General features: G+C 52.6%; 5 protein-coding genes across 11 annotated transcripts; 2 read left to right on the forward strand and 3 right to left on the reverse strand.

Annotated features, from left to right (window-relative positions):
* Positions 1–456: 456 nt before the first annotated feature.
* TSPAN31 (tetraspanin 31) lies at positions 457–3,294 on the forward strand. Of its 2 annotated transcripts, none has more exons than XM_046011498.1 (6): positions 457–751; positions 1,221–1,349; positions 1,677–1,721; positions 2,070–2,201; positions 2,525–2,638; positions 2,742–3,294. In XM_046011498.1, the coding sequence occupies exons 1-6, from the start codon at positions 689–691 to the stop codon at positions 2,814–2,816; spliced, it is 558 nt and encodes a 185-aa protein (XP_045867454.1). In that variant the 5' UTR covers positions 457–688; the 3' UTR covers positions 2,817–3,294. The 2 variants fall into 2 exon arrangements, with proteins under 2 accessions (XP_045867454.1, XP_045867453.1); XM_046011497.1 differs by having other exon boundaries at positions 475–751; positions 1,221–1,388; positions 1,641–1,721.
* A 201-nt stretch (positions 3,295–3,495) lies between these two features.
* CDK4 (cyclin dependent kinase 4) lies at positions 3,496–6,433 on the reverse strand. The gene is made up of 8 exons (XM_046011496.1): positions 6,239–6,433; positions 5,550–5,786; positions 5,267–5,402; positions 4,981–5,148; positions 4,741–4,850; positions 4,442–4,492; positions 4,171–4,306; positions 3,496–3,903 (listed from the first exon to the last, which is right to left on the reverse strand). Exons 2-8 carry the CDS (start codon positions 5,765–5,767, stop codon positions 3,811–3,813), a joined length of 912 nt encoding a protein of 303 aa, XP_045867452.1. The 5' UTR covers positions 5,768–5,786; positions 6,239–6,433; the 3' UTR covers positions 3,496–3,810.
* Positions 6,434–9,326: 2,893 nt separating this feature from the next.
* On the forward strand, positions 9,327–14,710 carry MARCHF9 (membrane associated ring-CH-type finger 9). Its single transcript, XM_046010624.1, has 4 exons — positions 9,327–10,278; positions 11,569–11,724; positions 12,451–12,643; positions 12,906–14,710. Exons 1-4 carry the CDS (start codon positions 9,922–9,924, stop codon positions 13,238–13,240), a joined length of 1,041 nt encoding a protein of 346 aa, XP_045866580.1. The 5' UTR covers positions 9,327–9,921; the 3' UTR covers positions 13,241–14,710.
* Positions 14,711–16,719: 2,009 nt separating this feature from the next.
* On the reverse strand, positions 16,720–22,270 carry LOC123947065 (25-hydroxyvitamin D-1 alpha hydroxylase, mitochondrial). The gene is made up of 9 exons (XM_046013023.1): positions 21,094–22,270; positions 20,258–20,448; positions 19,539–19,741; positions 19,259–19,459; positions 19,000–19,172; positions 18,623–18,795; positions 18,342–18,420; positions 17,860–18,057; positions 16,720–17,545 (listed from the first exon to the last, which is right to left on the reverse strand). Exons 1-9 carry the CDS (start codon positions 21,394–21,396, stop codon positions 17,432–17,434), a joined length of 1,635 nt encoding a protein of 544 aa, XP_045868979.1. The 5' UTR covers positions 21,397–22,270; the 3' UTR covers positions 16,720–17,431.
* Positions 22,271–22,457: 187 nt separating this feature from the next.
* On the reverse strand, positions 22,458–26,465 carry METTL1 (methyltransferase 1, tRNA methylguanosine). Of its 6 annotated transcripts, XM_046013027.1 has the most exons (7): positions 26,318–26,388; positions 25,329–25,458; positions 24,941–25,104; positions 23,809–23,993; positions 23,605–23,718; positions 23,124–23,225; positions 22,463–22,960 (listed from the first exon to the last, which is right to left on the reverse strand). In XM_046013027.1, the coding sequence occupies exons 2-7, from the start codon at positions 25,334–25,336 to the stop codon at positions 22,841–22,843; spliced, it is 693 nt and encodes a 230-aa protein (XP_045868983.1). In that variant the 5' UTR covers positions 25,337–25,458; positions 26,318–26,388; the 3' UTR covers positions 22,463–22,840. The 6 variants fall into 6 exon arrangements, with proteins under 6 accessions (XP_045868981.1, XP_045868983.1, XP_045868982.1 ...); XM_046013025.1 differs by lacking the exon at positions 25,329–25,458 and having other exon boundaries at positions 22,458–22,960; positions 26,318–26,465; XM_046013026.1 differs by lacking the exon at positions 26,318–26,388 and having other exon boundaries at positions 25,329–25,644.
* Positions 26,466–26,491: the final 26 nt, after the last annotated feature.

Genomic DNA, 26,491 nt, shown 5'->3' on the forward strand with positions numbered 1-26,491 from the left:
CCCAGTTAGGAGGGGATATGACAAACGATGTGTGTACTAGTGGACACACCTGCAAATGGGTGACGATTTGTTGGATGTTACTGTGCCCAACCCGGGGCCTCCGTGGCCGGGCTAAGAAGCTCGATGTTTTGCTCTTCTGGTGTTCCCGAGTGTGATGCAATGACAACAAACAATGGCGTCATCGTGAGATCACTGCAGGAAAAGGGGAAAGGGGCGGGGAAGGGCGCCCCCTCGAGGGGAGGAGCCCTTTCACCCTGCCCTCGAAGCGGCACCTTCTCCCTCTTCCACTAAGGATCTCCTGAGCCTCCTCCCTCGGATGCCCTCCCAGGGGCGACCACCGAGAGCTCCGCTTTCAATCCGGGGTTTTGAAGTTTAGGCTCGGGTCCCTACGAGAATCTATGGAAGCCCTACCCCCAGTTTTAAGTTTCAGCCAATAAAGAATCTAAAGGAGGGGCCAGCAGGCGGGTCAGTGACGCAATGCAGACTGATTGGCATTCAGGCCACCGACGTCCTGGATTAGCCCCGAGTTTCGCCAATCCAGAGGCAGGGGTGGGACGGTGCAGGCGCAGAGGATTGGGTTTGGCTGGACTCGATTTAAAGAGACAGAAGCTGTCGGGGTCCAAGAAGACAGTCCCCAAGACCCTCCCCCCAAGTCCTTGGGACCACTTGGGTCCCCAAAGCTGGGGAGATGGTTTGCGGTGGCTTTGCCTGCTCCAAGAATGCGCTGTGCGCTCTCAACGTGGTCTACATGGTGAGGTTTTGGAGGTGGGGGGAAGGTTCGGGGCGGAAAGAGGAGTGGGGAGAATCTCTAGGGGACTTCCGGTGGGAAGAGGGGTGTACTGGGGGTTCCGGGAAGATTCCCGAGAACTTCCGGCGAAGAGGGAATTCCAGGGGACTTCCGTGGGAAGAGGGGAGACTTCCGGTGACCATAGGGTTTGTCTGGGGGTGGGGGGAATGAACTGAGGGCTGAGGGAATAAAGGCCCATTCCGCCCTCCTCTGAATTTATTTCTCCAGTACAGAAGTGATGCATGAAGCTAAAGGTTCCTTGTTTATGCTCACAGACTGTTGCCCCCACTCCCATCCCAGCCATTCTGACCTCTGGTGGGCGCATACACCTCCTCTCCTTCGCACACTCAGTTCTTTTTTGTCCAAGACTCCCTGTATGGCTTTTGGCTGTGCTAGAGTTCTTTGGAGAAGTAACCTACTCTGTTTCTTGTAGCTGGTAGGCTTGTTGCTCATTGGAGTGGCTGCTTGGGGTAAGGGTCTGGGTCTGGTATCCAGCATCCACATCATCGGAGGAGTCATTGCCGTGGGAGTCTTCCTTCTTCTCATCGCTGTGGCTGGACTGGTGGGTGCTGTCAACCACCACCAAGTACTGCTATTCTTTGTATCCTGACCTTAAGTGGGACTCTTGGGAGGGCTGAACTGGCTAGGAATGTTCGAGAGGTAGACTTGGAGGATCTTGGGGACATGTCACCTGGCCCTGCCCTTTACCATACTTCATGAAACAAGAGCTGATGGTTTTGTTTTCAACTGACATGGCTTTGTAAGTTCTATGAACAGATGACATCAGATGGTTATTAATAGGTGCAACATAAAGGAATCTAGGACTTTTTTTTTTCCCATAACTTCCTCTCAGTACATGATCGTCCTTGGTTTGGTCTTCATCTTCCAGTTTGGAATCTCTTGCTCGTGTCTGGCTATTAACCGAAGCAAACAGGTAAGTGCATACCCTCTCAAGTACTTGCTTTCCCTTCTGTCCTCTTAATTGCATCCCCCCCCCCCCCTTCCCTGCTGCCCATCCAGTCTGGACCTCTTAGTAGGTCCGCTGCTTTCAGACTCTTCAGTTGTTTTCTTCTTCTGGGAAGTCTGGGCAATTTCCCATGAGTATTTTACAGAAGAACCCAAGGTAGATTATCATTTTCTGTATAATACACCTTTGTTTCTGAGGGATGTTGACTGACTTTGCTGGAATACGGAGATTGAGGCACTTGAACTAAGAGCAAGATGTAAGAACATTCTTAAGGTCAGCAGCATCCAATGACTTCCCTCTGCCTATATTCTCCAGACAGATGTTATCAATGCTTCTTGGTGGGTCATGAGCAACAAGACCCGGGATGAACTGGAAAGAAGTTTTGATTGTTGTGGCTTGTTCAACCTTACAACCCTGTATCAACAGGATTACGCTTTCTGCACTGCAGTGAGTTGGTGCAGAGATTGGGGGGGGGGGGGGGGCGGTGGTGCAGGAAAGCTGGTTAAGCACAATGCCCAAATAGGCAGATTTAAGAGTCTGAATGTGACTGTCTCTCTTTAGCAGCTCTCTTGCCCTGAGGCCATGTACTGGTAGGGGGAGGGAGGTATGGATACAAAGGTTAGAGAATTTGTCAAGTGGGATTTCAGTCTGTAGGATACTGATCACAACAAATTAGTAAGTAATTTCTGGGACCCTTCACCACACGTGTTGGGACAGGGCAGCCTAGCAACTCTGCATCCTCTAAACACACATACATGTTTTATCCTCAGATCTGTAAGAGCCGGAGCTCCACGTGCCAGATGTGTGGAGAAAAGTTTCTTAAGCATTCAGATGAAGCCCTGAAAATCCTGGGAGGTGTTGGACTCTTCTTTAGCTTTACAGAGGTAACATTCTTCAGTTCTCTCATATATACATACCCTTTCTCTGTCTTGCTTCGCTCCAGAGATTCAGAATTGCTGATAATTCCTTTCCCTTTGCTTTTTACAGATTCTTGGTGTTTGGCTAGCAATGAGATTTCGGAATCAGAAGGATCCTCGAGCTAACCCCAGTGCCTTTCTATAAGACTCTAGATCCTTCTGACATCTCTCCTGCTCTCTATTCTCCCTAAGCTTTTCTTCCTCCCTTAGGGAAAACCTAGGGTCTGTAGCCCTTTTTGTTTGAGAAAAAGGAAAGACCCTTTGCCACATCCCCCAAAGATGACTGAATAGCCAGGCTGTATGCCTTGACATGTTTAGTGGGAACAAGATCATAAAGAATAAAGAACAACTTCCTCCCTCTCTCCCTAAGAGAATATGGGAAGCTTCTGGAATGCATGAAATGGGATGGGGGTTGGAGTCATTCCTGGCTCTGTTTCCCCTCTTTTCCCTTCCACATGCCAGACCACCTCAACACATCCTGGCCTGGCTTCAAGGGTAAATCAGGGATGGAACCAGGGAAAAAACCATCAAGAACTCTTTCTTACAATATGCAGGACCCGGTTCAGGGAAGTTCAGTGAATATAAAAATAAAAGCCATTTAAATTCCATATTCAAAGAAACAACTTAAGTGCCTTTTCTTCTCTTGCCAGTTGAGGGGCTCTCTGCTTACCTATATAGGCTCTGTGACCTAGAGAGAATCTCTTAAAATTCTATAGGGAAGTTCCATCTTCCAAATGGTTTTTCTAAATCCCCAAATGGCAAAACCCATCAGAGAAAGAAATATTTTAAAAAAAGAAAAAAAAAAAAAAAAAAGACCGTATTTCTTTGTTTTGTTTTGTTTTTCCTGTATAAAAAAGATCCCAATATCAAGATAGGAAAGGGGAGAACAAGGGACATACCCCTTGGTGTATGAAAATGAGGGGAGAGGAGAAGGATAAGCCTCAAAAGGCAGGGAAGGAGGGAAATGTCATTAAGGCAGCAAAATATTCTCAGTAAAAAAGTGGGAGGAGTTGTTTCCATAGCCTCAGAGATGAAGGCCAAGATGGCCTTACTCAACTGGGGAGCTCTCCACTCAAGTGTTCAAAGGAAGGGAAATGACAGCTTCTCTTCTCTCAGTCCTGTCGCAGCCACTCCACTGCTCACTCTGGGTTACCTTCTGGCTTTTGTAGGTAAGAGTGCTGCAGGGCTCGGAAGGCAGAGATTCGCTTGTGTGGATTAAAAGTCAGCATCTCCTGAGAAGGGGAGGCAAAGATCAAAGACCATGAAGACCCCCCCCCCCCCCAAAAAAAAGACAGACAGACAGACTTGCTCACTCCCAACAATACCTGGGAACCCAGGATAGGCTATTTTCTACATCCCTCTTTGTGGATGGCCTATTCACAACAACAGTAAAGACTAGCCCATGCACCAAGTCTTAGTTACTGTCACGATCTGGGTCCCTTTTATACTGCTTCATTCCCACCCCAACCTCACCCTGTGCCCATGCCCAGGCCCAGTACCAGCAGCAGCTGTGCTCCAGACTCCTCCATCTCAGGTACCACTGACTGCACCGGACGGGGCCCTCTGGGGGAAAAGGCTCCTCGGGGTAGAGACACGTCTCGGGGCCAGTCATCCTCTGGAGGCAGCCCGATCAGGCTATAGGGAACAGGAGAGCTCTGGTCAAGAGGGTCCTTCTCCAGCCCCCAACTCCAGAGGCAGAGCCAACTGCCACCCAGGGCTCAGCAGAAAAAAAATTCAGAATGGAAAGTTTTCCCTATGCTGGTCACTTACTCAAAGATTTTGCCTAACTGGTCAGCTTCAGAGTTTCCACAGAAGAGAGGCCTAAAGTAAGAAAAACACAGGTGGTAGTCATTTTCAAAAATATGGTAGTAGAGTCATTATTGCTACTGGCTCAAAACAGAGGGTACGGACAGGAGAGGGATGTGAAGTTCCTAATCCAGGACATTTCAGAGTTTCTGGTTAGGAACAAAATGGTCAGTGATACTTAAAGAATAGGCAGGGAATGGATGTTGTTTTTGATTATGAGATTTGGGAAACTCAAGAAAGTTCAGGATACTTGGGTCCCATACTTGCGACGAAACATCTCTGCAAAGATACAGCCAACGCTCCACATGTCCACGGGTGTTGCATATGTAGACTGCAGAAGAACTTCTGGAGCACGGTACCAGAGTGTAACAACCTTGCGGGAATAGGAGAAGTACATGAGGACCCTATGGGTTACGATAAACCACAACGGCTCGACTAAAATCACAAAGCCCATGACTTCTCAACTGCTAGGATCAACCACTTTCTACTTTCTTTCTACTGACCACAGGTGTAAGTGCCATCTGGTAGCTGTAGATTCTGGCCAGGCCAAAGTCAGCCAGCTTCACTGTCCCACCACTGGTCACCAGAATGTTCTCCGGCTTCAGGTCTCGGTGAACAATGCAGTTGGCATGAAGGAAATCTAGGCCTCTTAGAAACTGGCGCATGAGATCCTGGTTTGGAAGGGGAAGGAACAGAGGAACTAGAATCTATAGGCACCATACCCGAAATCACAACAGGTTCTACTACAAAGGTCTCAATGTACCTTCTGTGTCTATCCACCCTACTCACCTTGATGGTCTCCACTGGCAAGCCTGGTGGGGGTGCCTTGTCCAGATACGTCCTCAGGTCTTGGTCCACGTGCTCAAACACCAGGGTCACTTTGGTCTCCCGGTCAGTTCGGGCGGTGGCACAGACATCCATCAGCCTGGCCAGAACAAATGGTCACTCATTTACTTGATCAATCCTTTTGGACCCCCTATTTTCTCAGGATCCCTTCTCTCCTGACCACCACTCCCCACCAAAAGTTGTCTTTCCCCCTTTACTACCCACTCCTAACCCTCCACCGTCTCACCGGACAACGTTGGGATGCTCAAAAGCCTCCAGCCGCCTCAGTAAGGCCACCTCACGAACTGTGCTGATGGGAAGGCCCCCTCCAGCACCTCCTCCATTAGGGACTCTCACGCTCTTGAGGGCCACGAAGTGGCCACTGTGGGGATCACGGGCCTTGTATACCGTTCCATAGGCACCAACACCAATCTCAGCCACTGGCTCATATCGAGGAGTAGCCATTCTCAGAACAGAGAAGACCCTACAATCACAAAGACCCCTGCCATCGAAAATCCCTTCCAGAGTTCAGACGGTTATGAACCTACAGCAATAAAGTGACTCCCACAAAACACATCACAAAGACACCCCCACCACCATCTCATCCCTTCCCCAATCTTCCATGAGGCTAGCCTTTCAGGGAACACAATGACTCTAACCCCAACCCCTCCAGCCACGTAAAACCCTAAAATAAAAAATTCCTTTTCCTTTGGGACGGACCATCGCGCCCCGCACAGGGTTCTATCTCACACGACACACCCCCCGCATCGAAGACCCGACATCCAGGCCCCAAAATGACACCTCCATATGACCACAAAGGAACAAATTACACCCTGCCCCACTTCCCGCCCTCGAGCGACCCTTCCATAACTTGTCCGCGTAAGCAGCCGTGGAGAGCGAAAACGGTCTCCATTCCTGGGAAGGGGATAGACTTACCTCACTCCGTGCCGGGAGCTGCGGGGGCGGCCCGTTATCGGGGCCGCGGAGCCAGATCCTGCAGCGCCATACACTCGAGCTCTGGACGGGGCAGCTGGACGCTACGGGCCCGACCATAGACACAGGCCGCAAGCTAGAGCGGCCCCCTTACCCCCACCCTCACCATGTGACCAGCTGCCAGAGAGGCGCGCGGAAACTGACAGGGCGGGGCGAAAGCCGGACGTTCAGGGCACGTGACAAGCCACTCATGCGCAGAGGGGCACCCCGGAGAGGCTTTGACCGGGAAGGGGGCGGGGAGGGGAAGGGGGCGGAGGGGGGAGATGGCAACCACGTGATCTGTTGCTACCCCACGTGACCCCTTGACTTAGCTCTGAGGAGCAGAGGTGTGGTTACGCGGCGGCGCACGTGACTGACTGCCAGACCCTGGCGGGGTTGGGGGGGGCGGGCGGCGGAGGAGACGAGAGAGGGTGGAGTCCAATGCGGTGCCATGGCAACCTGGGCCACCCAGATTCCCAACTCAGGGCTGCAGGCCGAGCCTGAGCGCTTCTCCAGTCTCACTACACGCAACACGTCTCCCATTCTCTATATGCTGGTCAGGGATCGGAAGGATGGAACGGGGAGCCAGAGGTGGTGCTGTCGCCTCTGTGCTTCACTGCCGTGGGAAAACATTCTCATTTGTGTCTTTGTTTCATTCATTCAGTCATTCAACAAATTTTTACTGAATGCTTGCTTCCTGTGTGCATGCGAGTTTTTTTTTTTTTTTCGTGTCTCAGTCACTAGCCCTTTAAAGTAATGACGAGGTTGTCTGTAAAGATGTAGCCAACAGTGTGTGTGTTCGTATAAGAGAGTAGACAATACCCATTTGAGGTCAAAACTAGGATTAAAGGATTGATGGAGGGTAGATTAATGCAGTAATCCAACAGGAAGACTGTCAAGGTAATGCCCTCCCCTCTTCTAACTGCCACCCCTTCCTGGTAGTGTTAAAATAACGCTTTCTGGTAGAGAAGGTATCAATGAGCAAAAGACAGGAATATTTAGCCTTTCAGGTTCTTTCCAACACCCAACACCAAAATGCTATGATATATGTCTATCTATACATGTGTATATATGTGCATTTTACACATTATATATAGATGGATAGATTCGGGAGTGAGCATGTGCAAGAAAGTTACTTCCACCACCACCTCAGACCCTGGCATTGCATGAGAATCATTTGTGCTCTTCTACAAACCCTGTTTGGGGTCGTTCTGCTTCTCTCTTTTCCCCATTGCAAGCTTTCTTAGCCCTTGCTCCTGCCCAGAACACAGACTTTTTTTTTTTTAAGATTTTATTTATTTATTTGATAGAGAGAGATAGAGAGGCAGGCAGAGAGAGAGAGGGAAGCAGGCTCCCCGCTGAGCAGAAAGCCCGATGCGGGACTCGATCCCAGGACCCTGAGATCATGACCTGAGCCGAGGGCAGCGGCTTAACCCACTGAGCCACCCAGGCGCCCCCGAACACAGACTTTTCTAAATAGCCTCTGTTCACAGACACTTAGGTGGACAACAGAGAAGATTCTCTGGCTTTCTTTGTCTTACTGGTTACTGGTTCCAGCTTCTTTTCTGATCTCCTAACCCTTTATGGGAATGAGAATAATGAAGAAAGGGATCAGTATCTCATTTGCAAGAAATTGTCTAAAATCTGAAACCATTTTATAGCTCTATTTGCCACTCCACTTTTAAAAAATATTTTATTTATTTGAGAGAGAGAGAGAGATCAATGGGGGAGGGGCAGAGGGAGAAGCATAGTCCCTGAGAGCAGGGAGCCTGGCACAGGACTCTATCCCAGGACTCTGGGATCATGACCCAAAACAAAGGCAGACATTTTACTGACTGACCCAGGTTCCGCTGGCCACTTCTTCCACTTTAACTTCTATTCTCCCTAACCATCTAGTGGAGGATATAACAGCTCAGGCTTGAGATGACTATAAACCACGCTCCAGGGCAAAATGGAATACAGGTCAGTACAGATTCCCCTTTGGGTTCTGATAGTTGTAGCTCTGGGTCTTTGCAGGCAAGCGCAGCTGGGACACAGGAAAGAAAAACCTCAAGGTCTAAACTGGCTAAGGGGCTTCTGACCTGAGGTGAATGTTTTATTGGCTCTTTTACTGGGACTGGTTGGTTTATAAACCTTGTGGCAGGCAAAGTGAGTTTCTCAAACTTCTTTCCTATACCAGCAAGGTCTACTTCAGCTTCACCTTCCACACCTTACTGTCTTTAGAATAAAGTCATCCTCTATGTTGCCTTGGGTTCTAGCCCCCTTTGTGACTCATTCATCCATCCACCCAAAACATTTGAATACTTCATTAAAGCATTACTCTCCTTAATCACTTTTATTGAGGAGACTTTGTTTGGCAGTCTGTCCCTGGTTCCATACCCTCCCTTCTCCCGTTAATTACTCTTTTACTAATTAATTTTTTTCCAGTGCGTTTGACCCAAAGGGCTCCTCTGGAACCCCTTTTCCCTCAGCCTTGGAGAGGAAGGATATCAGCGTAAGGCAGAAATAATGTGATGAGGGGGAAGAACTGGTTCTTAGGGTCAAGACCTCCATAAAAGCAAAACCAAAGAGCTGCTTGTGTGTAGGTGTGTGTGTGGTATTCACTTCAGTGTAGGGTGGTGGGGCAGGAGAGTACCAGGTAAGACACTCTCATCCCTTAAGCACTCTTGTTTCCCTTGCTCACTCACCTCCCTCACACATTACAGTTACACTCTTCTGTTTTCATACAATCCAATTGCATCCCTTACACACTCATCTATTTTCCGCCGTCGGTTTTCTGTGTAAAAATGTTTATTGCTTGAGTCCATCTCTTGCTCACCCTCCTCACACCTCAGACACTTGCATAGCTCTTTCTTTGCACACTTTCATCTTGCACAAGCTTCTCCCTCCCTGATGCACCTGTCTTTGACCACTCACCTTCCATCCTCAGCCGCTCCCCACCCCTCCCCCGACCCCCATTAACACACCTATTCTTTACCCGTGTGCACACCCCCCCTCCTTGGCCACTCCCCTCCCTCCACCCTCCCCCGGGCTCGCACACTCGCCCCCGCCTCTGGGGACACCTGCTCGTGCGGGGCAGGGCGGGGATGCGCAGCCGCGGCCACTTCTCCTCTCCCGCTCCCCACCCCGCCCCTCCCTCCATCCCTCACCGGCTCCCCGGCTCCCGCCCCGCCCGCCCGCCGCTCCGGGGGGGTCTCCGCCGCCGCCGCCGCCGGAAGGAGCCGCCATTTGCCACCGCCGAGCGCACGGGCCGAGCCGAGTAGGAGCCGGGAACCGGAGCGGGACTGGAGCCAGCAGGACCGCGATGGGGGGCGGCCCCGCCGCAGGAGGACTGGGGCGCGTAACCCCGGGGGCCCGGCCTGCCCCAGACCCGGACCCGTGGGGCGCGGCACCTTGAGCCCCCCCTCCCCGCCCCCTGCCCCGACCATGGCTGCCCGCCCCGCGGCCCCCGGGCCACCAGCCCTCTCGGCCCCGCAAGCCCCGGAACCCCGGCTGTGGCAGCCGTGAACGGCGCTCTCAGGCCCCGAAGACCCCAGCCGGGCTCGGCTCTCCAGCGCGCGCCCCCTTCCCGGCCTTGTCCTCTCCCTTCCCCCCGCCGCCCGAGAGCCCCCCTTGCACGCCGCCTCCCGCCCCCCGGCGCCCGGACGATGCTCAAGTCTCGGCTCCGCATGTTCCTGAACGAGCTGAAGCTGCTGGTGCTGACGGGCGGGGGGCGGCCCCGGGCCGAGCCGCAGCCCCGGGGGGGCGGGGGAGGCGGCTGCGGCTGGGCGCCCTTCGCCGGCTGCTCGACCCGGGACGGCGACGGCGACGAAGAGGAGTACTACGGGTCGGAGCCGCGGGCCCGGGGCCTGGCCGGCGACAAGGAGCCGCGGGCCGGACCCCCGCCGCCGCCCGCGCCGCCGCCGCCGCCCCCGGGTGCGCTGGACGCCCTGTCGCTCAGCAGCAGCCTGGACAGCGGGCTCCGAACCCCTCAGTGCCGAATCTGCTTCCAGGGCCCGGAGCAGGTCAGGCCTAGGTACCGGGCCGGGCGGGGAGGGGTGGGGGCGCGCACCTGGGGCGCCCAGGCCGACCAGGAACAGGGGGCGGGGCCTGAGGAGGCTGGGCGGGACCCAGGACCCAGAGTGGGTACCGGGTGCGTCTGGGGTTGGGGGGTATTGGCTGGAGAGTCGAGGAGCGCATGTTTGGGGTGGAGGGGGTCTGGTTCCCAGAGAAAGGGTGGGGCTTTCTCCTGGAGGGCTCAAAATCCCTCTCATCCACCAACCGGGAGAGCCTTTTTGCCCAACTTCTCTCACCCCGGTGTCCCTGTAGGCTGAGGGGCCTATTCACTCTGAGGTGGGCAGAGTGCTTCTGTTCCCCCTTTGAAGGGAGGGGCCCTGCTGACGCCCTTGCCTTACTCAGTATTTCTCTCCATGGGGCACTTTTCTTCACTTCCCATTCCGTAACTTTCCATCTCATTCCAAAGAGTACTCTTTGTTTAAATGTTATGGGCAAAGTTGTCCCGGTATAGTGCTGGGAGTGTACCTACCTCACGAGAAATATTCCTTGATTAAAGGAATATTTTCCTTTAAATATGCTTGTATGTTTGGCTTGTATGGCTTCATGGATGTCGTCTGCATAGGTGAGGGCACCTCTCTCCCCCTTACCTGCTCAGTGTTTTCCTTCAACTCACATACTTGACTTTCCCTGCCCATTTCTTCAGCTCCACAGCCACATTTTCTACCATTGGGAGCCTTGAGGGCTATCTTGGTGCCCCTCCCTTCCCTGCTTCTTCAGGCCTTTTACAGACCCCAGCTCCTCACTCTAGAGGATTAAAGGAAAATTTTCCGTTCCCACAACCGGAGCGCCCCCCTCCCCACCCTTTTTGATACTTGGAAACTGAGGACAATAACCCATCCCAGTCTGCACCACATGTGTGAAATACTTTACAGCGATGGGAAGGAGGAAGGCATGGCTCAGAAGCTTTGACCCTCCCATCTTTTCAGATCCTAAGGAGTAGCTTTCCATTTGGGAAGCCTTAAAGAGCACGCTCCCCAAATTTGAGGAGAGGAGGAGACCCAGTCACTCCCCCACCCCATTTCTTTTTATCCTTCGTCTGTTTGGTCAGGGAAGTTTACCTTGAGCTCTAAGTTGTTTCTTTTTTGCTGTGGTCTTAGCCTCTTGCCCTGTTTTGGGTGAAAGGCTTGAGGTTTTTTTAAATGTTGGAGAATGACTGACCTGGAGAGGTTTCCCTCTCTTGGAGTGGACAGGAGTGGGGTGGTGACAGCTGACGAGGACCCTCCTCACTCTTCCTCCAGGGGGAGCTCCTGAGCCCCTGCCGCTGCGACGGCTCAGTGCGCTGCACACACCAGCCCTGCCTCATCCGCTGGATCAGTGAGAGGGGCTCCTGGAGCTGTGAGCTCTGCTACTTCAAGTACCAGGTCCTGGCGATCAGCACCAAGAACCCGCTGCAGGTGAGGTGCAAGGAGAGAACTTCCAGATGGGGGCAAGAGCCTTTCAGTAGTCAGAATCAGGGACTCTCCAGGGAGCCTATTTATCCGTTTCATCTTTCCTCATTTACCCCTATCCACCCTTACCCACCCTTACCACAATCTCCTGTCTGCTTGTAAATCCTCCCTTCCTTCATTTATTCACATTTATTGGGTGCCACCTGTATTCCAGGCACTGTTCTAGGCACCGAGACAGAAAAACAAAAACAAAACAAAACAAAACAAAAAAACCAGCAGCAGCAGCAGAAGATGGTGATGATGATAGCAAACCTGTAGTGTTTTCTATGTGTTACACTCTTGTTGCATAGTATTTCTTCATAATAATCCTGTTAGTTATGTGCCATTATTATCTCAATTTTAAAAATGAGGACATCGATGCTTAAAGAGATTTAAAAGCTTGCCCAAAGTTACTCAGCCAGTAAGTGACGAAGTTAGGATTTGGAATTCAGACCTAGATGGTCTGGGTTCAGAGCACTTGCCTGATCCTGCCTTTCTAAAATAAGATGGGAAATGGTCTCAAACAAAGGGAAAAGTGCTCTGTACTAGGTGTGATCAGGTCAGAGGAGACGGATTGCTAATCCTGGCTGAAGGGGTGTCAGGAAGGCTCTGCAGCATCTTGTCTTTAGGGCCACTCATCACCTGGCCCTCCTTCTCTTTCTGTGACTTTTTGGAGCCCTTTCTCCCACACAGTGGCAGGCCATCTCCCTGACGGTCATCGAGAAGGTCCAGATTGCAGCCATAGTTCTGGGCTCTCTCTTCCTCGTTGCCAGCATCTCCTGGCTCATCTGGTCCTCACTCAGCCCTTCAGCCAAGTGGCAACGGCAGGATCTGCTCTTTCAGATCTGCTACGGCATGTATGGCTTCATGGATGTCGTCTGCATAGGTGAGGGCACCTCTCTCCCCCTTACCTGCTCAGTGTTTTCCTTCAACTCACATACTTGACTTTCCCTGCCCATTCCTTCAGCTCCACAGCCACATTTTCTACCATTGGGAGCCTTGAGGGCTATCTTGGTGCCCCTCCCTTCCCTGCTTCTTCAGGCCTTTTACAGACCCCAGCTCCTCACTCTAGAGAAATACTTGCTTCAGTACCTCTGGCCTAAGTCTGGGCAGCAGGTGACCCTGGATTTTTTATCCCTTTTGCTCAGGCCTCATCGTCCACGAAGGCTCCTCTGTCTACCGCATCTTCAAGCGCTGGCAGGCAGTGAACCAGCAGTGGAAGGTCCTGAATTACGACAAGACCAAGGACATAGGAGGAGATGCAGGGGGAGGGACGGCAGGGAAGCCGGGCCCCAGGACCTCACGGACGGGCCCCCTCTCTGGGGCCACCAGCCGCCCCCCGGCTGCCCAGCGCATGCGGACGCTCTTGCCTCAGCGCTGTGGTTACACAATCCTGCACCTCCTTGGACAGCTGCGGCCACCAGATGCCCGTTCCAGTTCCCATTCTGGCCGAGAGGTTGTTATGAGAGTCACCACGGTCTGAAACTGAACTCCAGGAGCAGGGATCTTGAGTCGATGCATTGGCCAGAGATGAGCTGTCATGGCTGTTGGAGGTACCTCCTGGACAAGGTGTTTGGGGCACACTGCTCCCACCACTGAGGATCTCTGGGGGCAACCTCAAGCTGGAGACATTGTCTGGCCTCTGCTACCCACTGGGTAGAGACACCTGGATGACATTCCAGCCCCCACCGATAGCTCCTCACGCTCATCCTGGGGCAGTCAGTGGGCAGTTGGGGAGAACATCTTTTCTTCCCTAGAGAACCGTCCTTACCTCAGCTCCTAGGGCCTCCAGCCCCCCAGCTCCACCATGGTGACTTGGTGAAGGGGGACCAATGCCAGAAGAAAGGGGTTGTAGACCCCCTATTCCCCACCCTATGGCCACAGGGCAGCTGGCAATAAGACTAGTATACATTGACCTCCCGTTCCCTGCATGAGGGCGGGGGGGGGGGGACCTCGCCCTGCTCCACCCCCCCATTGCATGGGGGGAGGGCATAAAGAATCATTTATATGCACGTGGAGACTCCTTTCTCATCTGGGGCTTTTCTGGAGGGTTGGGAGGTGTGGGGAGGTTTCTCTGCAGAGGTTGCAAATCCTAAATACAGCAGTGGGTTCTGAGTTGGAGGTGTAACTCCCACTTGCTGGCGAATAATTCACAGTGGCTGCTAGGTGGCAGTGCTCAGAGGTGTCTAAGGGGTGGACCTGCCACGTGCAAGTTGTATGATTTAGGAAAAAAAAATCTCTTCACCGTGGTTTTCCTGTCTACCTCATAGGGTTGGAATGAGGATAAATGAGGGACAGGTTGAAAGCCATTGCAAAGAAAATTAGTGATGGCGTAAAAAGATTTCTAGACTAGTTGGTGGTCCATTTGTTTCAAATAGTAGCTGGTTAACAAATTCCAGAATGTGTTTTTCATCTGGAGTTTCACAGAGCCTTGGAAATTTGTGTTGAGTGTCATAATATAAATGGAAATATGGGGGGAAATAGAAACTGCAAATATGAAGGATGGCGGTTATTTGCAAAAATAAATAAATAAATAAATAAATAAATAAATAAATAAGAGCTCCCGCAACACCCTAAACACTGGGAGCTGGGGAAGGATGGAGCTATCCTTCTTGCTCTGGGGATCTTGTGGGTTCTATCAGTCCTTCCAAGATAATGTGTTCCACCCAGGGAAGTGATGTGAAATGAATCTGGACTTATTTGGAGTAAGACAGAATGTCCCAATGTTATGAATCTCCAACCTTGGCTTAAGCTTCTATGGCAGTTCAGGGTCACAGGTCTGACCGTGTGCCCCAGCTAGTGGTGTTCACTGGAAGGTGTGCCAGGAGGCAGCAGTGTAGAGGGCTGTTATAGAGAAAGGGTTTGGGAAGGACTGGTTAAAATGTGGGTCAGCCTGAGGCCTGCTTCCTTTCTCCTGAGGCCTTGGGGCTGTGTATTATATGAATTATGGTGTCTTTTAAGTGAACTATTCATCAGCAATTAAAATAATTACTTCATACATTGTTAAGTCAGATCCAGACGCCTTTCCTATTATTGGTCCTTTTCTCAGGAAGGTTCTGTTCTGCCTCCTCCCTGGGGATGTTTTGGGGGAAATGCTTCTCTCCTAAAGGTCACACATCCTTGTCTTGGAAATGGTCTTCCCCGTCCTTCCCTAAAAGGGTCTTGGCTGCTGTCCATGGTGCTGGCACCCAGACTTACCTGGGGAGGTTCTCATTGAAACTAGACTCAGGTTTGAATCACCTGGAAGTATTGAGGTGTATCACTTCTAACCTCTGAGGAGATCAGAAAGAGGGGACAGAGGCCAAGTGCCCCAATTTTTTTCCAGTGGGATATTATTTCTGTAGAGAGACAACCCTCCATATTCTCCACCTGGGAAGACAGAAGTGCCAGACTTTCCTGATTTGCTGTTCACAAAATAGCTGGTGGAGGTCAGAAAGGAGAGGGCAAATCAGAGTGACTACTAGTACCTATCCTGGCAAATATGACAGGTAGGTATGCCACACGTGGGGTTTCTTGTGCCAGGCCCAGACTGTCCCTCATGATGACCCTCCCTGGAAGCTTAGATGTACTGAAGAACACACGAACACAAACACATCCTCTCCAATTCCATTCTGTGTCCTAAAACTGGGCCAAGCGGAGATAGGATGTTTCCCTCCCTTTCAGTACCATTGGAGGTCTTGCTTGGAATGTGGGTTGGGACCAGCAATCAGTATGGTCCCTTCTCCTTCCCTTTTTCCAACCTAAAGAGATTCTTGTCATGAAGGGGTGATGGGAACTGCTATCCTCCTCAAGTAAATCAGTCAAACTTGCCCAATGAGGAATGTGGGTGTACAGAATTCTCATCACTGATTCCAGGGGGAAAGAGTGTGAGAGAAAATTGGGCTTATTCTCCCTCAAAGTTTGGATCTGCTAAAAGTCAGGGCACTCAAGTTCAAGTTAAGTTTGGTCATAGGGGAGTGGGGGTGGACAGAGAATACAGTAGAAGAGTCGAGAGGTGGGGCAGTGAAGACACAAAAACCTTGGTCTCTGCATAAGACCTCGGGTAAACTGTGCCCCTCTGTAGATCTTACAAAGATAGATGCCCTCAGAAGGCCGGTGGCAAACTGTCTGTAGTGAGGGAGCCCTGTCTAGGGTAGAGGGCCAAGCTGGTGGAGGAGGAAGTGTCTCCATCTCCATCCAGCTAATTGGAATGGAGAGGAGCAGGAGGCAGGGGGGCAAGTCCTGACATGGGGAGGGTAATCTAGGCTAGAGAGGGGCGGCAGGGAGTGTGCTGAGAGATTTATTTGTATGGAAGATGAGTTAATCTGTATACATTGCAAGGGGAGAACTGTGCCCAGCCTCTGGGGGGGGGGGTTGCAGAGAATGCTGACTCAGGGAAACAGAGGATCCTTCTGCCCTACCCGCTTCTGCCTCAGTGCCCCAGGGCTTCTGGATGCCTCCACACTCAGCTTTCATCCTGTCTAACTTCACTTCTGTGCACGTATCCCTGTCTTTCTCTGAAGGAAATTACTTCAGAGCAACTTTTCCAGAGAGAGCAGATAGCCTTTGGTCCTAGCAGTCCAAGTTCCAGAAGTACTTCCACCAGAGTCAGTTGCCTCTGGCCATCTCTGCAAATCCCTAGCTCCCCAACCCATTTCTACAGGCTAATCCTTGGCATTAGTTTTCACCACCACCCCCTTAATCTCTTACAGGGAGCCAGACTCTGGCTCTTCCCAGTACAGACAGAAAGGTGTTGGGTTTGTGAAGCAAACCACTCTCCCAGGTGTCTAGACCTCCCATTGTTATGGAGATCACTCCCAGGACAAGAGAAATCAAAGCAGCGGATTTGGGTGAGGGTCTTGCCTCCTGGACTTGTAGGAAGTAGAAATGCAAGAGAAGTAAGTCAAAACCAAAGATGGAACATTTGATTATTTTATTTCAAACCTTTGAATATTAAAAAATACCAATATATAAAAGGAAGGTTTAGGCAGGTATAGGCCCAAAGATGTGTCTGCCCAGGAACTAAGTGGTGGGACAAGCCAACCTCTAATGGTGACCAGAGAGTCAAGGAGAGTTTTAAAACATAAACCAGGTGAGGGCTGACTCACTTTGCTAGAGACAAGATGAGGAAAAAGGAGAGTAGACAGGTCCTGGTAAGCTGCTTATCCCTTCTGCCACATGGTCCAGATTCAGTCTGAGAGCCTGTATGGCACCACCCAATCAGGGGATATAAAGACTGAATAAGGTCTCATTCTTCCTCTCAAAGAGCTCACATGCAAGAAGAAAAGACCAACCAGATGCAGACCAAATGCATAACCGAGCTCATGTGGTGGTAAGTGCATACCCAGCAGCTCCTGAACACTGTGGAAGCCCCAAAAGGCAGTGGTTGAATCCCTCCACAGGCCACCCAGCACTATGAGTTCAGATCTGAGCTGGCCTTTGAAGGATGTGTATGATTGAGACCAGGAGAAAACCTGAGTAGGCAGAGGGACCCTGGTTTTCTCAGGACCCAAAGGGTCAGGCCAAGGCATATTTCTCACCTTGGTCAGGGCTGCCTCAAGCAGTTTGCTAGGGTCCTTCCAACCAGTCTAGTCAAATAGACAGGTCTTAGGGGGAATCTATATCTCTTGGTCTTGTGGCTAATAAATCCCTACAGTGAGAGAAAGGGTGATGATGATAGCCTTCTTCCACAGGACTATCTGTCTACAAACTGTAGGTTGATACTCCTCTCAGGTACCAGGACAGTCCGGGTCATGGGTCGGATTGGGGCAGCACCTGGCTCAGGCTTCACCTCAAAGTGGGTTAAGATCTGGAAAGGGAAAGAAGGCTCTCACTTTGGGAGGGGTCTGTAATGGTGGATTTAGTTAGTGAAGGGTATTATTAGTGTTAGGTTGGTCAATTCTGAAATGACATCTGTGGTCAGTAGGGAATTTCTTAAGGGATTACGGCAGGGCAAAAAAAAGTCCAAATATCCTTGCTCACTCCAGACTTAAAACAGGATTGCCAAATTTCAGAGGATTAGGTTTACCAAGTCATACATTCTGCTATGCTTGTCAGAAGACCTCATAGCTTTAGAGGGTCAGGGTCTCTCATGTCTGGGGAAGGTATGTCCAGATCACTCACCTGAGCCAAAGCCATCTGCAGCTCCAGCTCTGCCAGGCGTCTCCCCATGCAGCTGCGTTTGCCGAAGCCAAAGGGAAGAGATGCAAATGGATGGGGGGCTGGACCTTCCCCCAGCCATCGGGCTGGACAAAAAGAATTTGGTTCTGGAAACTGGGTAGGGTCCCTTGAAGTGGCATAATGACACAATGTGACCAGCGTCTGATGGGGTAGGAACATAAACTTGTCAGTTTGGGCCCACGGAAGCAGGGAGGGACATGGAAAAGAGGATATATGGATTGAAGAAAAAGCAGGTGCTGGTTGGTGATGGGGTAAGTTTTTTGGGGCTACTTTTGGAATGATTGCTCCACTGCCCCATTACATTCCAGACAGAGGCATTGAGGCCAAAGGGAAGGTGAAGGGCATATATGGAGTGTTTGAAAACAAGATGGGGCCCAAGATAGTGAGGGATGGCTTAACAAAAGGGGCCCAGAGGCTCTACTCACGTTTTTGGGGATAATATAGTCACCCACGCGAATATCTTTGTCTGGGACACGGGAATTTCCAGGTACCACAGGGTACAGTCTGGATTGCAGAACAAGAGGGAAATAGCAAGGTAAGTCTGGTGGCTGTAGCCTTCCTCTTGACCCCAAGCCCTCTACGTCCAAAGCCATTCTTGGTCAGGAGTATGCATTTTCCTCTGCACTTCCTCCCCACTCCCATTCACCATCTCCTTCCCCAGCCCTTCCCAACATTTTCTTTAGCTTCTCCTCTCCTGTCCCCTCACCTTAGCACTTCCTTGACTACTGCCTTCAGTAGGGGCAGTTGGGATAGAGCTGTAGCTGAGGGGTGGGAATTGGAGCCAGGGCCCAGGGCCGCTGTGATCTCAGAGTGGAGAGCTGTCTGGACTTCGGGGTGCCGAGAGAGTTCATACAGAGCCCAGGAGAGTGTGTTGGATACCTGGGGGGAAGTTGAGAGTCTCAGAGGTGTTGAGAGTGGACGCCCAGTAAAGGGGGCAGATATGAGGCAGTCTGGAGTTCAGGAAGTGTTAAGCCAAGCTGGCCGAAAGGGTCACAGTGGATCCCCTGCAGCAGCAAAGTGGCCCCTGAAACTGGAGAGGCTAAGCTCTGGAAGTGGGGCTCCCAACATGGAGAAGAACCTCACTGTGTCCACTCCAGCCAGTAGCAGCTCCGTCACATTGCCCAGGATGGACGGAGCAGGCAACTCTTCCCGGAACAGGAAGTAGGTCAGGTGTGTCCCAGATCCCAAGTCCTCCTCAGGCTTTCCCTTGCTCCTCAAGGCTATCTCAGCCTCCCGCCTCTCCACGTGCTGCTGGGCTGTGTGGGGGAGAAGGTACAGGGATGCCTCACCATCCATAAACAGCTTTATGTTCCCCTATCCCCACTTCATTTCCGGGCCTTACCAAATGCAAACATTAGGTCCCAGTCTCGGCAGAGGCGGTCCCAGGGTCCGGGGACGAGGCGGTGAAGCCAGCTGGGCATCGCCATGGTCAGAAGCGTGGACACAAACACCGATCCCACCGCGCGGATGAAGGTCTCTGTGTCCGCAGGCACTTCGGCCTCCAGGCAGCCCAGGCGGGAACCCAGGAGCACCGCCGCTATGCCTGGGCGGGAGGGGGCGCTGTCAGGGCACCCGGAGACCAGGCGGGAGACTCCCACGCTTGCCCCTGTCTTGGGACTCACCTTCTAGTCCAAACTTGTAAAACTCTCCAGCCACGTCCCGAACCAGGGTGGGCGGCCCAGCACCGCGTCCCCGTTGGTGCCGCAGTCGCCGCACAAGGTCATGGACCACGCCGTCCAGGGTCCTGGCATATTGGGAGGCCGCCTGAGGCCGGAGGAGCAGCGGGGCCAGGAGGCTACGGAGCTTCTGCCATTCTTCGCCTTCCCTGCGGGTGTGCAGAGAGGGGGCGCATCAGGGCGGATGGGGGTGTGTGGAGGCGGCCGACCCGGCTGGCTGCGGTGAAGATGGAGCGTATGCGGCTGGGGTGGCCAGGAAAAGGATTGCAGCTGCTCCCTTGGGGTACAAAACCCTGCTCTTGCCTGCGTCTGCTTTCTGTCCCCCTTCCTCGTTACTCATTTCCTGGCCGGGGGGCAGGGAGGGCTGCGTTCCTGGGTAACTTGAGTCACGGATTCTTACATTCCGTCTAGGTCCTGGTACCTTCGCCCCTTCAACAGATTTCCAGGATTCCGGACTCCAAAGACAAGGAGATGGGTGGGGGACCAAGGTGGGGTTCTACCTGAGCCTGAGCGAAACAGGCTGGGGTGGGAAGCACAATGTGCCAGACGGTTGGGGAGGAAAGGCCAGCCTCCTTCCACAACCCGAGACAGACTGTTTCCAGACCAGCTACAGGAGAGGGACGCAGCAGCCGGGCGTTGGGGCTTTGGGGCCAGGGAAGACTCACGCTGTGAGCAGCCCGCAACCCCGCTGCTGGCGGCGACGATGCTCTGCCCAGGGCGAGAAGCTGCAGCGTTCCGGCCGGGGCCCCTCCTGTCGCAAGAGCTGCTCGACGAGCGCAGGGGCCGCCACGTACACAGTGCGCACCGTCCCGAAGCTGGCCAACCACATGGGCCCGAAGCGCGAAACGCCCTGCACCTGAGAGAAGGAGCGTAGAGGACACTGGAGACCCCAGTCGGGGCCCTTCAGCTTGGTCCATGTCAATGTCAAGGGTGTTGGCTGGGTTTTGCAAGAGGGATCTTGTTTCTTCACAGACTCCCAGCTAGTATATAGCCGTGATGCTGCAAACCCTTCCTCCTTTTCTTTTCCCCACTTCCCATCCCTAGGAAGTTTGAGTGTGATGGGCAAAACGGAGGGATTCTGCACAAAGCAGATACTCAGCACTTCTCTTAGGTCACCCAGGCTGAGCTGAGGCGAAGAAATCCTTGAAGGCTCCTCACGTGGACTATCTCAGAACGAACCCCTAGTAACTGAAGAGGAGCGCCTGTAGCTTTAAGTCTGACGCGCGCGGGGAAGGTACTGTGCATTCCCACCTCCCCCACACTTGTTCTAGACCTACCTGGCCCCCACTTCAGTACCGCGAGAAGGCGCTTTTTGAGTGCACTCTTCTGCTGGGTGTGGGGATGGACTCCGAGCAGGTCCAACCACCGCCCGCAGTCCCAACTTTTCTCATTCATGGGCATCTGTTGTCACTGGCCCTCCTCCTACTTTGTGCACTAGTCTTTCTGGTGTTGTCAAAGCCCGTTTCCCCAGCATTCCATTCCCATGAACATCCACCTCTACCTGCAGCTCGTGTAGGCGTGACAGACCCCCCTTGCAGAAGAGTTCAGCAAGGAAGACTGGCATGGAGGGGCCTGGAATGTCCGCCAAGCTCCGGGGCGGTGAGTCGGAGCCTCTGGAACCCAGTGAGGTGCCCAGCTTGGGAGCACAGTGGACGCGCTGGAACACTCTGGAGGCCAGCTTGAGGGTCTGGGTCATGGTCTGGTTCAGGGAACCCACAAAAGAGAGGACTTCTCCCAGGCATCTTGCTTGCTTTTCTGAGCCCCTATTTAACCTTTGGGTGAGATAGTGGCAACGCCTCCTCATCAAGCTCCTCAGCCAATCCCCTCCTAAGTGGTTCAGCTGAAGATTAGCACCCAGGCACAGTAGGCGGGGCTGGGGTTACCTTGCAGCTCTCTTGGGTCTCTTGTTGCTATGACCCTCTTGGCAAGGGAGATCTGCCTTGGTTCCCCCTTTCTGGGCTGGTGCCCTGGTCCAGTTGCCTAGAGATATCTTCCTGGTAAAGGCTCTTTGGTGAGGTTTAGGATACTGAGGTACAGAGTCAGTCTCTGGTATTCTCACTTCCCTAGGGAGCCAGGCCCTCTTGGGACCATTGTCAGGAATTCCCCATCCTTCAGCCTTCGGGAAGGGAAGAGACACAGCTGTAGCCGTCTCTATATTCTTGGCATATGGAGCTGTGCCTTCTCTGTAACTAAGCAGAACTTTCTGGCACTCCCACAGCTTTCCCACCTCCTGTACCTGACACTGGGCAGATGGTGGGTAGGTTAATGGGTTAAAATGGCTCCAGGAGCCTTCATCTTTGCTCCTTGGGAAGGTGTTGGTCTTTTAGGTCAACAAACCCTGTCTTTCCAGCCATGGGAACCTAGGGCTTCAGGAGCAGAAACAAAAGAACCTTTTACCAATTAGAAAAGTTGAGAGATTTCTCTGGGCTCCTGGATGGGCTACGTGAGTGCTCTGAATCTCCAGCTGACTCAGTCCTCTTTGAGGGGAGGGGGGATTTCTAGTCAGCAGTCTAAAGCAAAAATTTGCTTTTAGCCTCAGAATCCTGCACAGTTTAGTTCTCTGCTCCTCACTCCTCCACCCTGCTGCCACTGGGCTCCGCGCCAGTCAGTTAGCTCTGAAGTTCTGGAATCGAAGGTCAACATGAAAAAGGAGAGGGTCTCCACCACCCGGACCCAGGACTCTCCAGAGACAGCAACAATAAAGACAGCAGATTCCTCAGGTCAAGTTTCAGGCAGGGAGAGGATTGGGGGGTGGGGATGGGAGAAGGCATGTGATAGATACATGCTCTAGCCTTTCCCAAGAAATAGCAGCATGGGCAGGGGCACACGCACACACGTTATCCCCAGGACTGCAAAGTAAACACAAGTGGACAGGCAGTTTGAGTCTAGCAAGCTGTTTAGATGGATAGTGGAGAACTGCATTCCTCACTTTCGCTGAGAAGGAAAGATCCCAGAAGAAGGGAGTGCTAAGGAAGAGCAAGACCCCACACCCTTCCAAACATCCCTTCTGGTCCAAGGTCTTTTGACCTTCCCAGTTAGCTTCTTTTGCTTTCTGTTGGTGGTAGACAGGCAAGAAGATGAGAGGTCAGTTGTGAATCTCAGGCTTCTGGCTTGGGAAGTTCTCCCGACTTCTTTGAAAAACTGTCCCCTCTTGGCCCTGGCAGTATCAGCTAGGCAGGTTCTGCAGTCAAGCTAAGGCAAGGTAGGCTGTCAGTGGCCAAGAGGGGTGGGACTGGGGGGGTCACTGGCTAGAGGGTGGGATCCTGTATTCTTCGGAAGATGGCTGGGAAATTCTTGCCTCCGTTGCGTAAGACTTTCTTTCCCTCCTCAGTTGAGGTGCCCAGATGTCCCACAATGGGGTCTTCACTCTGGGAAAAAGAAGGATTCCGTAAGTCCTTGCCCACCTTTCAGACGGCCCCTGGCCCTGAGGTTCTGAGGGCCCATCCCCCGGCACTGAGTTGGGTTCAAAGAATACAGATCCACTCTGGAAAAGGCCTGCATTGTCATAATTCCCTCAGGGCCCCTACCTACCAGTTCCTCCAGAGGCACGCGCTCAAAAAGGGGGTGCCTTTCAAAGTGGGCACACATCCAGTCATGTAGCTCCAGCACATCAGTTATGGTGTATACGAGCCCCTGCAGAGGCAAAAATCACCCGAGATGGGGGGGCTGCATGCAGCTGAGCAGGGTGATGATGGGAGTGGTGGTGAGAGTCCTAAATGCTTAATTTATTAAGTGGAATTCTTTTTTTTTTTTTAAGATTTTATTTATTTATTTGATAGAGAGAAATCACAACAAGGCAGAGAGGCAGGCAGAGAGAGAGAGAGAGGGAAGCAGGCTCCCTGCTGAGCAGAGAGCCCGACGCGGGACTCGATCCCAGGACCCTGAGATCATGACCTGAGCCGAAGGCAGCGGCCCAACCCACTGAGCCACCCAGGCGCCCATTAAGTGGAATTCTTAGTCAGGGTCTCTGAATAGGCCACTCACCCCTTCCTCCCTCCCACTGCCAACTCACCCCGACTCTAAGCACGTAGGCATATTCTGCCAGCAGTGTGGGACTAATGATTCGCCACTTGTGCTTTGTCCGCTTGAAATGTGGGTCAGGGAAGAGGAAGAACATCTTTGTCAGCTGGGAGACAGAGAGGCATTGACAGGGTTGAGAGCCTGGCTTCAATGTCACATCTGCCTACCAGCCTTACCCACCAGAGCCCCTCCCCACCTGGCCCTTGCGGAAGAAGTTAGGAAGGTGTTTCATGGCATTGCTACGGAGACAGGCGATGTTCTGGAAGCCACCTCCAGGAGCTGCTCGAAGGGCCCGAATCCGGTCTTGTACATAGTCTGAGACTTTCACCCGGATCTCCAGACCCAGAATCAGTGTGTCCGGGAACAACGGTGACAGTTCCACTGGACGCAGAAATAGGAATGGAATCGTCAACCTCATACTTACAGGAAGTACAAAGGGGTCAAGAAAAGAAAGGAACTGCCAATCTGCAACTGCCAAAATCATGAATGGCAAGTGTGGTTGGAGAGATACGTACGTGGCTGGTTCTAATCTGGAGAAGAGGGTTAAGGTTAGGGTTAGGCTTAGATCCAAAGACTATTACCCAGACTGGAAGTGGGAGGGTCTGGGAATACATGTATATTTGCAAGTGCTTCTGAGTTTTCAGTGTTTTTACACATTGTCTCAGTTAATCCTCCTAACACCCTGTAAATTGAGAAGATAAAGATACTGAGGTCAGAAATGCCCAAGGTCACAGAGCTAAGAAGAGGCAGAACTTGAACTTGAGCCGAGCTCTTCTGCCCCCAAGTACCATGTTTTTCCTCTCTCTGTCATACTGTTACCTCTATGGGAAGATCTAAAAATAGAGAAGTGGCCTGGCATGCAGGGCTGGGACAATACAGACAATACAGGAGGAACTTGAAAACACAAGAGTAGAGCAGAAACAATGAGTTCTGGTGAAGGAAGGGGGAGGAGAGGGAGAGTGGTGGAATCCCTCAGAAAGACAGTTCAGGATCACTGGCTACAGTGACTAATCTCTGACGCTTGTGCTGACCAGCTCACTGACCCGGCACCTTGCAGGTGAAATGGCTCAAGGAGGGACTGAGGCCAGGGGTGGGGCCAGACAGGACAACCCAAGTTCTAAGAGGCATTTGAGTCAACACCCTCCCTTCTCCAGGACAAAGGCCACAGACCCAGAGTACCGGGAAAGCAGAGGTTCTCCACACTGATGTCACAGCACTGGTGTCTGGTCCGAAGGGGAAAGGCCAACTGTGGCCCCCACCAAACCTGCTGAGGTAGTAGAACCTAGACATTGCCTCTCCATGCCCTAGAGAAAAGGCCAGAGTGTTACCTAACAGGCCACCATAGCCACAGCCTATGTCTGCAAACTCCACTTGGGCCTGAGCTCTCTTTTCTTTCTTATCCTTTGGGTCATCGTGGCTCTTATTTTGAGTCAGTGGAGTGAAGAACTCTGGGTATAGCTCGGACCAGTCCATCTCTTCAGGCTTCACAGGGCTATTGGAGAGAAGACACGAGGGACATGAGAAGGTTGGTCAAGCCATTGCGGAAGTGGTACTACATGTGTGTGGGCAGATGGATAAGGGTGGGAGGTAAATGGGAAGAGCTATTCTCAAAAATTCTGTAACAGTGGGCTCTGTGGTCTGTAGCAGACACAATGGAAACCACCCTTAAACCCCAGTGTGAATCATAGGCCCATCATGGGGCTCATGATTGCTGACCTGCCCATCTCCACTGCTAGGAGCTGATGTGACTCTGGTCAGGCAGCTCTCCTTCCTCGGTCACAAGTTCCCTTCCCCCAGAGATTGGCTGCCTAAGGCACTGGGACCTTACTTACTCTGTTTATGTGCTCTGTGGGAAGAGGATGGATTAAGGTGTGGGTGGGATGTGTGTTTATGTTTGTCTTTTTATTAAATCCGATAAACGAAACCGAAAGGTGGAAACGACGTTCTGCCTGCAACACTCCAGTCTAAGTTACTCTCCCTTTCCAGACTTACACCACAACTGAGACTTGGGGCTGAACGCCACGCCCCCTCCCAGCCCTCCAACTCCGCCCTCTCCTAAATCTCCCCGACCCACCTCTAAAGCTGACGTCACCCAGCCGAGACTCCGGCTCCCTCTGTGACCCTGCCGACCATCCCGGAACAGCCCTTCGGAATTGCTGCGGGATGCTGCAAACATTCCGTCCTCCTTTGCCTCCCCCTGCTCCCGCCCCCCTGCCCTGCTCACTCACTAACGCAGCGTGTGGTCAGCCATGGGGTTGGAGTGAGCACGTTGCCGATAGTAGCGCTTCTGGGGCTGCGGGGCCTCTGCTCCCGCCGCGTCCCCACTCTCAGCTCCCGCCATGATCCCCAGTCGGGCGTTTCTCCACTGAACACACGTGGAGACCAAGGCTCGAGGCGCACGATAATGACGCAATCAGGCACGTTGCGAGTCAACCCCGCCTCTTAAAGACCCAACAGTATACTTCGCGGACCTGCGCGGCGAGGGTGGGCGGCGCCGGAGCGGGGGGCGTTCGCGGCGCGGGTCTTCACCTGGGCTGGCAAAGCCAGTCTTGGCACCCTACTCCTTTCGTTAGTCCGCTTCTGCGTGGTCTGGGTTACTATCCTAGTTGCAGGCACCTGTGCATCCCGCAGGTGAGAGGAGTCCCAGGACTGCCCCTTCCTACAGTAAAATCCTCACTCCTCTCCCCTCTCCCCCAATCTCAGACCTGTCTGCCGGGTCTGACCCGCGAGGTCCGACGGGAGTCCGGTCTGGTGTGCGCTGGGGACCGGAGCGGGAGGGGCAGCTTCTCATCCCATCTCCAGGAAGTCAAACTGGAGGGAGGAGGGCAAACTCGGGGAGGCGGGGCTCGGTGCCACGGAGAAGCCCAGGCGACCCGCGG

This window comes from Meles meles, chromosome 7 (assembly GCF_922984935.1).
Source record: "Meles meles chromosome 7, mMelMel3.1 paternal haplotype, whole genome shotgun sequence".
NCBI classification, from domain to species: domain Eukaryota; kingdom Metazoa; phylum Chordata; class Mammalia; order Carnivora; family Mustelidae; genus Meles; species Meles meles.